We start from the raw sequence: 17,364 nt of genomic DNA, 5'->3' as shown, positions 1-17,364 counted from the left end.
TTATAACATTTTTTGCAGCAAGCCCGTAGATCATTTTTGACCGCGTGTAAACATTTCAGCGATCTGCAGTTCTCACCAACACATATAAGGCTGGCCCGACCCCGAGAAACACTCCAAAGAGAAGAATATGTTGGTGCTCTTTCATTCACATTTCATCAAACGTCCATGGCGCGGTGGTAGCGCGTCGGATCAACTACCAAGAAGTTGGTGGTCAATCCTCGTTCTGTTAGGTTTTTTTTTGTGAAATACAACCAAAAAGCCGTCGGTAATGTCGATAATTGTCGGTAACGGGCAAAAATGTCATACCCCTATAGCGCAAAAAATGCATGAGGACAGTTTTCATGCAGATTCTGATATAGGGGAAGGTGGGGCAAGAGGAACAATCGCTCGTACGGCCGTAATTTTTACAATTTTGATTATTTCCAGTATGAGGAATTGTTGCTAGCAGTGCAATTAGCTGATTCTACTACCACATAACCGCCAAAACGACGTAAACGGGCATAAGATTTAATGAAGTTTTTTTCAAATCCTTTGTTTTCTTATAATATTTGGAAAGGACAAAATAAGGCTTACGGTTCGTTTTAAGGCTCATTTTAACGAAATGCTATTTTTCCTAGATCAGTAGTGTCCCTACCAATGACATGCACCTATTATAAAGTATGATTTAACTTTTGGTTATTTTTGTTAAGAGCTTTTAAAAAATCTTGTTCAGGTGGGGCAAGTGTACCATATGGATTTTTAGTATGGAAAAAAAATACGAATTGCTGCAACAACATATTTTATTGGGAAATAAATACATGAACGTACTTAAAAACTGATAAACATTTGTTAAAAAAAAATGTCCATACAAAATATAGTGATATTATAAATATTTCCTATTTATCATCTTAGTAATATTTTTTTCGTAAAAACGATGATTTTTTTAGTAAAATATTATTATTTAATCTAAAAATGGAAGCACCTTTCGAATACATTCTAATCTGACGTATCTAAGTAATAAAAGTTCAATTGTTAGCAAATTAACATGTTTTTTCATGCATTGTTCCTCTTGCCCCAACGGGTTGTTCGTCTTGCCCCACTAGTTGAGTAGAACGTACGGAAAATCAAAAATTTTAAAATCAATTTTTTGCATTAAAAAACAGGATTTTTTAAAAACTCGTTCTAACAAAGTCTTAGTCCAGACCTAGAATAAGATGATTATAATAAAATCCGACAGATTTTTTAACGTTTTAATGAGTTAAAACGAGCATTTCCTTAGCTTGTAACACTTGCCCCACTTTCCCCTACTTTCATGCCGCCATGCATCACAATCATGCGACCGCCGTTTGAGTGTATAACCCAATCTGACCCCACAGTGAAAAATATTTTTTATCATTTTTTTTTGACTGTTAATCACTGCAAGTTGATAAATCTTACGGAAATATTGTCAAACCAACATCAAACGTTTTCACGTTAATCTATTTGAAAGTTTTTTTTTTTTTTTTTAAATGTTTATTTTTTAATTTAAAAAAACATGAAAAATTAGTTGAGAAAATTTCCTACCACTTCTTTTTTATCGTATTTTTTTTTTATTTTCAATGTTTAATTTGTGAGTAATTATCTGCTCTTATTATTAAAAAATAAAACAATTTCGATATTCCTCACTGAAGAAAGATTTTTCAATATGACCTCCTAGATCCACCTTCAATTACACTTATCGACTCAGAATCAAATTCCGATGTCTGTGCGTGTGTCAAAAATATGCACCTTATTTTCCCAGCTCTGACTGAACAAATTTTGTACGGATGTGGTCCACTCGGCCCAGTTTCAGGTCGTACAGTTTGGTTTTTAAAATTGTGAAGAAAAAAATACGACCACAAAAAAGGGAAATTTTCAACATAACCTCAAATTGCCTGGTTCTAAGGGTTGTCATTATCTTCAAATGCAGTGTCTGTATACTTTTGATAAAAAGACTGTAGGTAATTTGTTTTTTTTTTTATTCGAAACTTATGTTTATTAGTTCCTCTTAGGTGCTGCAATCACGTTAGGGGGCATTCAATAACCACGTGGACACTTTGATGAGGGAAATTACTATATAAATGAGAGGAAGGCACCAACCACATAAAGGTGGATAAGCAAGGTTTTTTTTATTTAACTCTGGTATCATATTTCCTACCAATTCTTAGGCAACAAGGAAAAATATAGATTAGAAAACATAAAAAAAAACTTATTTTGAGAAATCCACTTTTTGGTAAGGGACCATCCATAAACCACATGGAAAGTTTTTTTTGTAACACAACACACACGAAGATAGAGTTTAATCTTCTTTTCTAGTTTCACCAACATTTTTTGTTATTTTTAAACAATTCTGTGAGTTAAAAATAGAAGAAATTACAAAAGGACACTTTTCTATCAATTTTGTTGCTTTTATTGTTTTATCTTAAAAAAAGTAAGTTGAAAAATGAGTTTTGGAAATGGTGACATGTAAAAGACTTTATGCAACGGCGTAATTATATTTTTTAATTAAGTGTAACTGATTTCAACATTTTAATACAAAAATGTATAGAAAATGTTTTTGAGCACCCGTAAAGTTGAATTGCAATAATTATTTTCAAAACATGAATTAAAAACATTTTTGCGAAAAATACTTAATCGTCGAAAATTGACGAAAATTCAAATTTTATTTGAATAACCCCGAACATGCTCAAAGTGAAAAACGCAGAGGAATGCATTTTCATTTGATTTTAGCTAATTGCATTTAAATTTCCATTTATATTTTGAAATTTTTGAAAAACATATTTTCGCTCTGTTTTTTTGATCTAATTGGGGGGAGGGAAGGGTTGTTCGGTAAAAGCTTTGTAAAATATTTTCAACAGCCTACCTCATCCGATTTCAATATTTTGTCTGCCTGAATCAAATGGTAGTCGATCAGATTCGTTATCCAACTGTCATGAGTTTGAATCCCGAGGGTTTTTTTTTTGTTTTATTATAGAGACTTTACACCATTGTGCATTCATCTCTTCAAGGTGGATAGTGGAAGATGAAAGGTTACAGAGTTTTAAATCACTTTTCTGGCTATATTTCAATAATTGTTACCATGCCTTTTTTCTAAAGATTTCTTTCTATGTTTCAAATATTTAGCGGAAAATTTTGATCTTAAATTATCGAGTTCTTCAATTTTATCTTCGTCCTCTTCCTCCAGGGATTTAACAGTTATCTCATAACACTTATTCCTATAATGTTTTGCTTTTATGACATCTTCGTCTTCTTCATCTGTTGTTTCTTCTTCAGCCATCTCTCTTCGTTTTGTTGTCAATTCGTCATCCGCGTCCAAATATGCTTGTAAGCGCTTCCGGGTTTTGCGAGTGTGCTTAGAAAGCACGGTCTCGAATCCATCGTTGTCTTCTTCGTCAATTTGACTTGTTTGCTTTGGATGTTGGTCTAATTTACTGTTGTTGCTTTTACTGCTGCTGCTGCTACGTGGCTCAGGTTCAATCGGTGGTGTACTGCTTTTTTGGTTCACCTTTTTAGTTGAATCCGCACATTTTTTGTTCTTTGCTTTGAGTTTGCAAAGTGATTTTTGCCTATAATCGTCACTGTTGCAGCAGCATTGTTTACAGTGATTGATTTCGACGTTGGCTGTTTCAGCAACATCCGCAGGGTCCAAACTCCATTTGGGATTCCTGGGAAGAAGTTAATCCAGCGGTCGTTGGCGATGGTCAAAATTTCGCCGTATTTACTCATCACTTTTACTACGTCGTCATTGCTTATGCCTAGAGGTAGGTCAAGCACACGAACTTCCGTAGCGTTGTTGTCCAGGTAAATCGGGATTTTGCAACCCTGATATACCAGAGGTTTGTCGATGATGGACGAGGCCACTGCTGCGTCGGCGAACTGCAACATGGCTATTTTTCTTCTATTGCATAATTGCAATGCTCGCAAGTTTTCTTGGTTTACTTGAAGGTCTGCGAGGAATTTTTTTACAAGCTTCGGGCTTGGTTGGGTATGGAGTTGACAAAAATCCAGAACCACACTGTTTTTGTCTACGGTGCACATTTTAAAAAAAGCGGCGACGCGCACACAAACTGCGGACTGGCGTTGATAATGCGACTTGTAAGGTCGGTGGTTACTTTGCAACTGAATCCCGAGGGTTTCTAATTGCAAAGTAAGTTTGAGGATCAGTTCATTGAAAAAGGTCATTATTCCATTAGCACAGATTTCAAATTCGAACATTTTATTAATATTTCCAAAATTTTTTAATGAAAATATTGACGACATTTACTAGTTTACTCAAATTGAACGTGTGAATTTGTTTTAATTATTAAGATTATTAGACAGAATATTTTTGTCGTAAAATGAGGATCAATATAAAAATAAATCGTTATTATTTTTATGACAAAAAAGATAAGCATAAAAATGTATAAAATAAACCTAATTTTTAAAAAAAGTATAAAATCGCTTCATTCAAAATGGGTCCGCAGGCCACACAAAATCACACCGCGGGCCAAACGTGGCCATACTTTGGTCACCCCTGACTTACATAAAGAATGGAATCATAACAATAAATGTTTTAGTTGAATATTCAAAACAAAAAAAACGAACCAAATTCTACGAAAACAAAACTCAGACTTTGCAAAGTTCATGGTTAATTTATGGTGAAACATTGTTCGGAAATTTTGTTCTGCTGACTAGATATATTTGTAAATCACTTTGAAACACATCCCTTCAGAAACTTAATTTGTTCAGCTGTCATTACCCGCCGCCGCTGCACTGTGATACTGGATGCTGCTCGTCGGGGGAAAAAATGGGGAAAAATCGTTCCACATGTATCATGACTATAAAATCATTCCGAGCTGCTGCAATATTGGCCCTTTTCCCCTCCCATCACTCCCTCTCCCCCCAGGCAAACTTTGCTCTTGTCTGTCGGTTAAACTTTTCACATAAAGCAATTTCGAACCCCTCCGGGCTCCTTCGGGGTTGCTTCGTTTGATTTCGATCGAATTTTTAGTTTACTGCAACTTTAGGTTTAAGATTGAAGTTTGCTTCAGTTACCCTATGGTGATGTTTGGTTTGAATTTTCTTTGATTCAAGTTTTCCTCGCTTTTTTTTTTTTTTTGCTTGGGTCCACAAACAAAATGCACTGCGCGCACCATATGTGCTCCAAGAGTGTTCCCCTCAGTCGATTTGCATTTATGTTACTCGATTATTGATTCGCCTTGCTGGGCGCTGTTACAGATGAAGAAAATCTGCTCCGATTTGTTTGCTTTCGATACACTCCTTGCACGCTGCTCTGAGGATGTTTTGCAGCTTGTTTTACCCTGAGGGTCATTCGGATGGAAAGGAGATTTTCCCGGAAAATGTTTGTTTTTAACTCGGTGTATTTATTTGAAGTTTTACCAGAACAATAAAATTAAATTGTTTTTTTTTTTGTGATTAACTCAAAAACATTATAAAGCAAACAAGGTGTGTCCGATCGCCTTAACAGAAAGATATTTTCTCCCCCGCAAGTTATGTCCCTTCCACCGGGGCACTCGTCAGGATAACGATGCATTATTCAATTTAATTGCAAGATGAAGACATTTATGAAGCCCGGCCCGTCACTGGGTGTGCGATGGAACATTATGTAGGGATTTTCCACCCACCCCTCCCCATCGAAATCCTCATCACAGCGTGATCCCGCGCATAGTCCAGGGCTTTCATCCCGGATTGTGTAGACTATCCTCGCCTGCCACCAAAGATGGCCATAAATTGACGGCACGGAGGGAAATTCGCGATGGAATGTCGAGAAGAAAAATTGTTATTTTTTTAATATGAAAGAACATAATGATAAGGGGGAGGGCGAAAAAAATGTTCTGGAAAATGGACCTAATTTATGACCGGACTCGTACCTTGCTCCCTCCCCCATTCCCTTCGAAAATTGGTACAGTTTATGAATTTTTAATGTTGATTATTCGGGCGTAATGGATTATGGGCAAGGTTACGGAACGGAATCCTGGCCGAGAGAAGAGGGAATTCGTTCGAGAGAAAAAAAAATGTGGCCATAAATAAGATTGGTCCATCCGGTGCCACCCTCTGAGCAGTTTGATGTGTTAAGACGGTTATAATTGCGTTTGAGGCTGCGATGTGACATCACGAGGCAAGGTGTCGTCTTAAATTAGGAGGATCATAACGTTTATATAACTAACTTATAACCTTTAACGATTCATTGCATGCAAAATCCGATCGAATTTGATTGTTTAAAAAATATTTAACAACCCGGGCAGACGGTAATAACAAAATTAATAATATTTCAATAACAAATCCTGTTAAAATAACAAAAAGTGTTATTATTTTATCCTGAAGTTCAACTTCAAGAAGAAAACATAATAACAGTTTCTGATAAAATAACAAAATTTGGTATTGAAGTGATATTATATTGAAAATGTTTAATAACACGCTAATAAGAGAAAACGTTATACATTTCAGAAACTCTCCTAATAAAAAAAATTGTTATTCTTTCGGTATACTGACTTAGAAATAAAATTACCATAAATCGCACAAATGGAAAAGTTTCTAAGTGTCCATAACACAATCTGTTATTATTTTTTCTTTTGTTAAATATGTTTAGATCTTTGGGATAATTTTGTCTAATTTCGTCGGGGTCATTATTTTGGCCATGAAATGGGGTCCTTAAGCTAAAATTAATCTTAAAAGTTGAAATTTTGGAAGTTGATTTTCTTAATTATTTGATATACTCCCTAACGGACTTTGTTTAAAATGGTTAGAACTATGGGATAATTTTGACCAATTTTGTCAGGCTCATTATTTTGGCCATGAAATGGGGTCCTTAAGCTAAAATTAATCTTAAAAGTTGAAAAAAAATAAAATTGGCTAGTGCTATGGGATGATTTTGACCAATTTCGTCGGAATCAATTAATTAATTAATTAATTAATTAATTTATAATTTGGCCATGAAATGGGGTACTTAAGCTAAAATTATTCTGATAAGTTGAAATTTTGAAAATTGATTTTTTTAATTATTTGATATACCCCCTAAAGGACTTTGTTTAAAATGGTTAGAACTATGGGATAATTTTGACCAATTTCATTATTTTGGCCATGAAATGGGGTCCTTAAGCTTAAATTAATCTTAAAGTTGAAATTTTGGAAGTCGATTTTCTTAATTATTTGATATACTCCCTAAGGGACTTTACTAAAATTGGCTAGAACTATGAGATAATTTTGACCAATTTCGTCGGGATCATTATTTTGGCCATGAAATGGGGTCCTTAAGCTGAAATTATTCTGAAATGTTGAAATTTTTGAAGTTGATTTTTTTTAATTATTTGATATACCCCCTAAGGGACTTTGTTTAAAATGGTTAGAACTATGGGATAATTTTGACCAATTTCGTCGGGATCATTATTTTGGCCATGAAATGGGGTCCTTAAGCTAAACTTATTCTAAAAAGTTGAAATTTTGCAAGTTGATTTTCTTAATTATTTGATATACCCCCTAAGGGACTTTGCTAAAATTGGCAAGAACTATGGGATAATTTTGACCAATTTCGTCGGGGTCATTATTTTCACCATGAAATAGGGTTTCAAGCTAAAATTAATCCGATAAAATTAACTTTAAGGAATTCTTTTTATTTTTTTATTTTGTTATATTCCCTAACGAAATTGATTTATTTATTGAGAATTTTTGAAGTGTGAATGACAACAACTGTTATTATTTTCACAGAGCCAGGAAGTCGGAGCTGACGTTGAAGTTCGAGCTGGAGTGAGACCTCGGAGACTGCATCGGATTAAGCAAATTTTCAGCAACTTTCACTTGGAGTCGGAATCTGTGAAGTCGGGTATTTTTGGAGAGCTGAAGTCGTCGTTGACGTCATATCCTGCATCCAGAGTCGGAGTTGTCTTCAAAGTATGGATTCAAAGTCGCTTGGAGTTACCCGACTCTGCAGCCCTGACTAGTACAGAGGAGTTATGGCAACTGCAGGTTTATTTGCAAATTACAAATAAACCAAAACAATAACTTTTTTTGGTTATGGAGACATACCAGTGCAATAACATTTTTTGTTATTATGCTGCTCCACCTCTCCGCACTAAATAACAATTTTTGTTATTCCTTCATGATTCCTTCTGTGTTATTGGTTTGTTATTGCAATAACAACATAATAACAGTTTAAGTTATTCTTCGAACAAATCTTTGTTATTGATTTTTGTTATTTTAACAACTAATCCGATCATCCCAATAACATATTTCGATCTTCTCACAATATCATAAACTGACCTTCCCAAGTTATTTCCGTCTGCTCGGGAAATCAGTTTTACGATGCACTTTGAATATAGTCTATTTGCAGCAACCTATATTAATTCAAACAAATTCATGCGATCTTCTTTCCGTAATTCTAAAATATTGCCATCATTTTTTTCAAGCAGCACATCTTCCCTCAGGTCCCATCCTGCTGCAACTTACGATCCAAACTGGCTCCAGGAGCATGACCACTTCCGGTGCGGGTGGTCGGTGAACCCTTTTTTCCGCCCTCCCTCTATTTCCTCTCAAAAAGCGTCGAGGAAAAAGGGAAAATTTTATGATGTGGTAACTGGTGTGGCTGCTGAAAAATGCACTTTTCGCTGCATTCACCATACAGGGTGGTTGTAAAATGAGCTGAATTAATCCGCACTCGCACTTGACAGAGGGTGAAGTTTTTCGTTGCTTCGAGCAAAAAAGTTTGAAATTGAAATATTTATCAAATTATGATGGTGTTGCGGGCTGGAATGTGGAAAAACGTCTGAGAGGAAAAGTCGCTAAAGTTGACATTGTTTCAAACAAGGGCCCGGGGTGGAAAGTTTGCTCTTGCAATTTTTGTGACACTATCTGGTGTGGGGTGGAAAAGTCGAAGCAAGGAATTTTGAGGCCAAACGACACGCACAAATTCATTTCAACCATTTGCTTAGTTACAATTAAAACTTTTGAGCAAACAGCCAAAATACGGCACGGGTTGGCACGAGAAGGAAAAAGTGTTTCTCTTTCAACTATTTATGTGATTATTTATGTTAAAAATCTTCATATCTTTTCGAAGCTCAATTTAGTTTTGCTGTTATTTTCACCATTAACTTTCTATTTATGTTGAATTTAAGTAATTCAACTTATTTTTCCAAAGAAAAATGCTGCATCTTCCACTCCAAAAGCTCTGTGCAAATATGCACAGCATTTGCCCGTGTTGAGCTTCGACGCCTCAGCATACAAAACTGATCATCCCCCTCCCGCCAACTTCAGTCCCACTCATGGGAGAAAGTTCTGTAAAACGTGGTTCCCAAGCCGTAGGGGAACACAAAAAACGGCAACCACATCGCATCCTTCAGTTTGGGCTAGATTTTTCCCGTATTTGTCTACTATGCATGCGCAAACTGTTGGCTAAGCCCTCTTGCAGGCAAAATTTGCGACAATAGAGCGGTGATTCTTCGCACGACATTTGACACAGTGAAAATTTTGTACAGTTATTTGGAGAAAATCAAAAAATAAAATCTTTTTTAACATTCCACATTTACAAAAGCAAATCAAACGCTGCTTTTGAATTATTATTTAAGTCCCTATTTCAGAAAAGTGTATGGATCTGTAAATACCACCCACTATCACCCACCCAACCACAAACAGCAGCAAAAAAAATGCGGGTTCGGTGGTGGTTTTACGGAAGGATTTCGCTCGTACATTTTGGGCTCTGGCATGGCAAGTGCATCCGCGAAACGGTCACGGACTTCCGCCGGTGGTGACCCTTCCCCCGTCACTTGTCGTTTGTTTTTTTGGGCGTGGTGCATCTTTATAATAAAAGGATCTGCAGCAGACAACCGGAACCCTGCACGTGCTGGGAATGTAAACCAAGCTTTTGGGAGGTGAGGGTGGCTGGGGGGGGGGAGGGGGGGGGGTGAATGTCATTGCTGCTTAGTGGTTGGATGGGTGTGCCACGTTTCGTAAGATCTTTGGCAAATATGGTCGTAAATATGGAGTGAATTTTAAGCGGCTCAAAATGTGCTAAGGATGGGATACTGCAGCAAACAAGAGCACAGCGAAACAGTCTTTAAATAAATTATATCGCATTTATACAAAATCCTCTTTTCAAATTATTTCTGTTGAAATTACCACACAATTTTTTTCTACAATTCAAAAGCCATGACTTTTATTCAAAAATTCTTCAAGAAGCGAACTTTTTTTGTATTACTTTGCCAACGTTGTAAAACAAAATGTTACAAATTCGACTGTAAATCAAGAACAAATTAATCCTGAAAAAGTACTGAATAATTTTTAAATGACATTCTTGGTCAAGTCATAGAAGAAATAAAACTTCAAAACAATAAAAAATCGCATAGTTTTTAAAAAGAAATCAATCGAAATTTTAATTACCACAAAACACAAATTAAATTGCATTCAAAAAAAAAGAAAAATAGGGCCACCACATGTCTTACCTATAGTTTTCGTTTCTCTACAAATATAAAAATCTGTTCCCAAAATCGTGAACAAGCGTTCATGAAATTTTGAACCATCATGGTCCCGAAATTTCATAATCGCTTGTTCACGATTTTGAGATCTGATTTTTCTCCGTGTACTCTTCAAAATTTTCCCAGAAAATAATAGAGCAAAACGATTCAAAACAAAAGGGTCAATCGATACAATACCGTTAGGAATATATTTGAAAATTTGTAATGCTAATTCATGGTCTGGTTTATGAATAGAGAAATAAATTTTGGATATATTTCGAAAAGAAAAATGTTTGCGATTGTCGAAAAATAGGCTTTTTCAAGGGATTTTATGTTTCATGGTAGGTTTATCAAACAGCTATTATGATAAATTATGAATTTTAATGAAAATTTGGGAGGATGTTAAGCTGGAGAAATGCAATACATGGAATATTTACACGATTTGAACATGAAAAAATTTCGACCTAATTTCCATTAATATATTGTATGATTTGTTGAAAAAAAAATCCGTATTCTTAAAAATAAACAAAATTTCGCAATAAGATCAACAACTGGTTCAGGCTCAGGACATCAGCTTTCATATGTACCAAAAGAACACACATCCGAAAAAATGGGAGCTGGGAACTGGACGACACAAAATTTTGCTAATTTTTGCCACATCTTTTTGAAAAAAAGTTGAATTTAGTAATGTTGATAATTTGGTAGGTTGAATATTACCTTTTTTAGTAATATTACATAAAACTGTGTAAAAATGTGAACCTGCTGAATTTTCATCAAAAACTGATGAAAATTCATCATTTTCTGGGGCTGAATTATTTTTTATTATTATTATTTTTTTTTTTTTTGGCACAAAATCTGTCACCATTTCCTAGTGAATATTACCATCATTTGTTTTCTGTGTACGGCAAACAAACTCAAAAATTGAGGGTGCAAGATAAATGAGTTCTGTAATTTTCAAAGGATAGAGCGTTGAAAATCGGTGTATTGTGATTTTTAAGCGATTTTTCCGCCGAATTTTTTTTTAGATGAAATGTTTTATTTACCAAAATAGAAGTGATGTCGGGGGTAGAAGCACAAACTGTAACCTTTCTTTAGTAAGAAAGGCAAAACACGTTTTATTTGTCTATTTTGAGCTTAAAAAAAGTACCACAGACAGAAAAAAGTCGTAATCCTGGAGCTTTCGAATTAAAATCTGTGTCAGGCAACACGTTTAGCAAACAAAATTGATGTAAAAAGACACTGATTCTTAGAGTTATAATAATTTTGTCCAATCCAGTGTAAGGATCAATAACTTTCTGAGTTATACACTCAAATCTGCATTAAAGTATATCAGAACAGCATGGAATCTGTCTGTAACTGACAATTATCGCCATTACCGACGACTGTATGATTGTATTGGAGAAAAAAAAACGTGTTGGGACGAGGATCAAGCCAACAACTTCTTGATTGGTGATTGGTTTCTCTTCGATTACCGTTGATTTGTCTAAATATTTTGCAGCAAAGCCCCCTGAGTTGTATTAGCCGCAGAAACAATTCTGTAAACGGATCACATTTTAAAAAGTCTACATTAGAAGAAGGATGCGGGACATACCGCACCAAACGTTCTGGATCAGTCATGATGAAGTGTGTGTTTCGAGTGATTAGTTGTTGTAAGTTCTTGAATTTATTCATTTATTATACAGTATGTAAAAAAAAGTATTTACACCCCTTGGGCACACTGCACATTTTGTGATGAAACACGTAAACAATTTAAAGTTTGACAGACACCTAGTACCAGTGTTGCGATTTTGAGCGCTCATCCGCTCATGAGCGAGCATTTTTCGCTCATTCGTGAGGAGGAGCGCGACGCGAGCTAGCTCACGTTTGCTCGTGCTCGTGTTTGCTCATTTATTTTATGAGCGAAAATGCTCATTGCTCGCACTCGCGCTCATTTTTGCTCATTGAGCAAAATGAGCGGTATTTTTTTACCTGTAACGGGTAAACGTTTCTCCTGTCTCGTCAGAGGCGCTGGAGCAGAAATCCCACGTTAGAGGAAGGCCATGCCCCGGGGGGCGTAGTGCCAATAGTTTCGTTTTTTCGTTTCGGGTAAACGATAATAACTTTTTTTTTCAGCAGAGCTTTGAGGTTGTTTTTTTTAATGGAGGCTTGAATAGGCTAATCTTAATAATATTGGATGAAGTTATTTGTCATATTTTTTTGTTTTGAAACTTGTTTTGGAGTCAGAGTTAAGTGGTTAAGGTGTTACATTAAGATCTGTACACAGTAAAAAAAAACCATAGAAATATTTCATCTGGGAAGTACGTCTTTTATGTTAGAAAAATGCGTAATTTTACTTCTGAAAATGTGTAATTTTGCCACTTTTCTGGTGTAATGCAACTTTTTCAGTCTAAATCGAGGTAAAATTATAACATTCAAGAGGTAATATTCAACCTTACAAAATTACAACTTCCAAATGTACACTTTTTTACGGTGTAGAAATAATTCGATTAATAAAAAAAAAGTTGATAATAGAGTGACACGTGTAAGTGAACTATTTAATAAAGCTGAAAAGTATCTTTTAAGGAATACAAATATGTTTTCTTGGTAATACGTTTAGTCATTTATTAATTTCTGGGCACCTCATCTTGTTTAGTCTATTATTTGTAAATAATTTTGCATAATAAATGTCAAATCTGTGTCTTAGATAATTTTTACATCAATTATCTTATTTATATGCTGGAGTCGATCCAAATAAATAAATGAGAAATGAGCGTGCTCACAAGTAAAAACATGTTTAATATAAAAAAAATCGATTACCATCCTATTTACAGCTTATTTAAGACCTAAAAATTCTGTTCCTTGGCAGTTTACTCTAAATTTGAAAGTGAAATAAGCTAAAAAGAGTGTCTGGGATTCTTAGCAAATTGAGACACTTTACTTGCGTGTCAGCCATTTTTCATTTATCGGGAAATTAATCAAAACTAGTTTTCTAAATTATCAAACTCTGAAAAAAATATATATTATATAGGCTGACAACATTAAAGTTTCATAAATTTATCATTACCACATTGATCACACAAAAAACTGGGGTAGAAGAGTATCCCCCGCAATCCACCGCGATCAATTTTTGACAGTTCGACGCCAACGAATAATTTGATGAATTTACCGCGGTTAACCGAAATTAAATTACCAATGCAACTTTGGTGAGTTCATGACCCTTTTTCGCGATGAAATTATCTTCAAAAGTGGCAATCCAATTGGCCTGTGCCAGATTCATAAACAATACTAAAAATCTACCTGATTTGCTGATGAGCGCTCATTGAACGCGAGCGTATGTGTTGAGCATGAGCGAGCACGAGCTACCTGTTAAGTCCTCATGCTCATGAATGAGCGAGCATGGATTCTGGCTCGCTCGCTCATTCGCAACCCTGCCTAGTACTACGTTTTGTTCAGAAACTTATGCCGAACATTTTGCTATAAAAAGCTCATGAAAATATGATTTCTATAAAAAGTTGTATAACAAATACTGCTACAAAAGCAAAAAAGGTGCACAAAAAGTTTGTACACCTTTCGAAAAATTAACAAAAATAAAGTCATTTGTTGACAAATCACCATGAATCCAGTGTCCCAACTCCAAAAAGACATCCTTGACAGATTAAACAAATAAGTTTGATTGAATATAAAGTTAACTAACTACTTAATATAACAGTTTATATAACTCTGGAAATTCTATATAAAACTTATCTAACCTTAATTTTGCAATTACCATAGAATTGCTAAATAAATATTTTGAAGTAGGTATAACACCGTTTTGGGGGTTTTGTATCGATAGAATAGATTTATCGTTGCATACATATGTAAGTTGTAATAAAACGGTTCAAGTATAAATTTAACCTTGAAATCTGAAATAAAGGTATGCGTTGATTTTTACAGTCAAGTTCTGGTATTCGCCCAAAGCAACCATTTCAGTTTATTTAGTTTAGACCAACTCTAATCAATCTATTTTTTTTTTTTCTTATCTTTCCAGGCGAAAAACCGTACAAGTGCTCGTGGGAGGGCTGCGAGTGGCGCTTCGCGCGCAGCGACGAACTCACGCGCCACTACCGGAAGCACACGGGCGCGAAACCGTTCAAGTGCCGACACTGCGACCGGTGCTTTTCCCGGTCGGACCACCTGGCCCTGCACATGAAACGCCACGCATAAGGAGGAGGAGAGGACTCATCACGTAGGAGGAGGAGGAGTAGCAGTTTGGATGCTCCAGACTTTAAATGAGCTTGTACCATCCCAAATGTCACAAAGGAAGTGACGTACACTCACACACAGCAACAAAAAAAAAAACACAAACACATACACATTCAATGAAGGCACAACTTTTAAGCAAATTCCCGGAAGGGGAAGTGTCTCTGTGCGGTGCAATTGTCGTCATCATGTTATAATTAGTTTTGGAAAAAGGAAAAGAAAAACATTTGGTAAATGCACGAGCTCTGGTCAGAAGTTTAGGATAAAACCACCCTCGCCATAATCACTGTCATCGCCATCGTCATCAACATAATCGTCATTGGAATGTTTCCGCTCATGCTCGCTATCGTCCCCCCTCCCTCTTCCTCTAATAAACACATCATTATCTAGACAAATAAAAATCAAAAAAGTTTTCTCATTAGACTATTGTAAACACACTCACACAAACTCACACATCAGGACGTAAGTTGAACTATAATTAGGAATGCGAGTGAGACAGGCGATTTTACTACGAAATATTAAATTATGTAAAACAAATGTTTAAACAAAAAAGAAGAAGCAAAATATGCGAATCCTTGTGTGAACTTCCAGGTCATTTTCGAAACGAATCAAAACGTTAAGTATCGGTATTAGTATAAAAGAAAATTAAGAAAAATATTAAGGTTATTTAAACGTGCATTTTAAACTCTTTGTTAAGAATCGCATCACTGCAATCCCCATCACCATCCCATTAAAAAAAAACTTAAACTATTTTTTGTAAAAAGATTTAACGAATGCGCCATCAGTTTGTTATACCACGTAGTTTAATTTTAGCGTTAATTTCACTTAACTTTACCGATATGTGGCCATTTTAGAGTGTAATTTTGTTTTGTTTTCACTTTGTTTATTTTCGTTTGTAAGCAACACACACAAAAACACGAGTCAATCAAGTTTACGTTAAGTTCTCACGCAGCATGCAAAGTTGGTCGACGCGGGCAACACAAACACAGACACAAAGTAAACGAGAGAGGAAACATCACTGCCAAAAACACACACACACACAAATACTAGTGACATTTTGAATGCTAGAGTTAGTCCGTACAGTTACCACCACGCAACTTTGCTAGTGTCGCTTGAATCAGGGTCTTCTTTTCTGTTCTGCTTTTGTTTTCTTACGTTAAATTGTTGATTTCTATGATTTTTTTTTTGTTCGAAAGAAAAAAAAACAGAAAAATTAAACATATCCTGCCTTTTAATTATAAATAATTATTAATGTTAACGTAGACGATTACGAAACGTGTAAATTAAACTAAAAAGAGGACGCCATTTTGATGCTCCAGTCGCCATTTTGTTTGTGCGTCACCTTTAAACTTTCCCGAAACATTTAGCTTGTGTTTAATCATGCACTCGATCATCACTGCTTCACACTGCACGAATACACCAAAAACAAAACACACACACAAACAAACACTCACAACCATAACGGAAAGAGAGATCGGAACAATGATACAATGGACAACAACAGATACAACAAAAAAAAATACTCTGTCTACCGTGTGCGTGATATGCAAATTCTGTGATGTGATGTGCATACAGCATTTTTTTCGAACGACAAGTTTATACACGCAAAGCGGAAAGAGATTCTGAAAAAAAAAAGATAAAATTAGGAGCGCAGTCACACCAACACATGCAAAGAAACGCAGCGTCGTCGACGGCAAACCGTGTAGTGCTCACCAATACACTCGTACCGTACCCGTGGCATTTAGGTCTCTCGATGTAGTAGTGTGGGCGAAGAAAAAGCGTCCGTTAACTCGTCCTGTACAATACTAGGTGATAACTACTACTACAACTACTGGTGCAACAGAGAGCAGCAGTAAACAGTGTGTGGGTGTGTGGATGTAACACGTTACGTACTAGAGGTCTTGTGGTCACACCTTTTTCTATACCGGATTAGAGTGCATTTGTAGACAATTTTTAAGAGTTTTACGATCGTAGATCAAATTTTTCGGCCCATCCTGAGAGTCCATGCGGAGAGTCCACGTCACGCGCATACGAACGCTCACTCACACATACTCATTCAAACACTCGAAATTGATGCAATTTTGTTTTCGATATTGGTAGAATTCATTGTTCATTGCTGGTTTATAGTGCGTTTAGATTTTTTTTATTGTGCAAGAACATGCTGGAAATCGTAGGGTTATGTTACAGCCCCGTTTGTTTTCTTAAATTTAAGATTGTTGCTCACAAACTTGTGGAAAACCAAATTTAGGAAAAACGAAAGATTGTGCTTGATTAGTTGAGTAAATTTCCCGAAAAACAGGGAGTGCTAAACACTTGAACTAAATTTTAAAATTTAAATTTTTGTCTTTTTTAAAAAATGGACATTTTTTGTCTTATATAAATAGTTACATTGTTACACATCGGAAAACACCTACATAATTTGCAATATTTGAAATTAGGGTATTGAAATTAAGTTCCGTATGATGGGGTAAAGATGTGTTAAAATAACCTCAAAAAGTAGCTTTCAACAAACAAATTTGGATATTTTTATTTAAAAAAAACATCAACGTCTTATTTATTTATTTTAATTTCTTTTTATTTAAATTGTATAAATGTAAATAAACTCAGTTAAAAACATTCAAAAGTAAATTTTTAAAATATTTTTTTATTAATCTTGCTAGTGTTCAATTTGAAGAAATGAATTTAATTTATTTTTTTAATTTTTAAA

General features: G+C 35.3%; 1 protein-coding gene across 1 annotated transcript in view; it reads left to right on the top strand.

The window, feature by feature from the left end:
* Positions 1–15,110, top strand: part of LOC6045816 (Krueppel-like factor luna) — a 71,264-nt gene extending 56,154 nt beyond the window's left edge. The window contains exon 3 of the mRNA XM_038261843.1: positions 14,446–15,110. Coding sequence (XP_038117771.1) covers positions 14,446–14,621 — 176 coding nt within the window. The 3' untranslated portion in view covers positions 14,622–15,110. The remainder of the gene's footprint in view (positions 1–14,445) is intronic.
* Positions 15,111–17,364: the final 2,254 nt, after the last annotated feature.

The sequence above is a fragment of the Culex quinquefasciatus genome, chromosome 3 (assembly GCF_015732765.1).
Source record: "Culex quinquefasciatus strain JHB chromosome 3, VPISU_Cqui_1.0_pri_paternal, whole genome shotgun sequence".
NCBI classification, from domain to species: Eukaryota; Metazoa; Arthropoda; class Insecta; order Diptera; family Culicidae; genus Culex; species Culex quinquefasciatus.
This window is presented reverse-complemented; position numbering and strand designations above follow the sequence as displayed.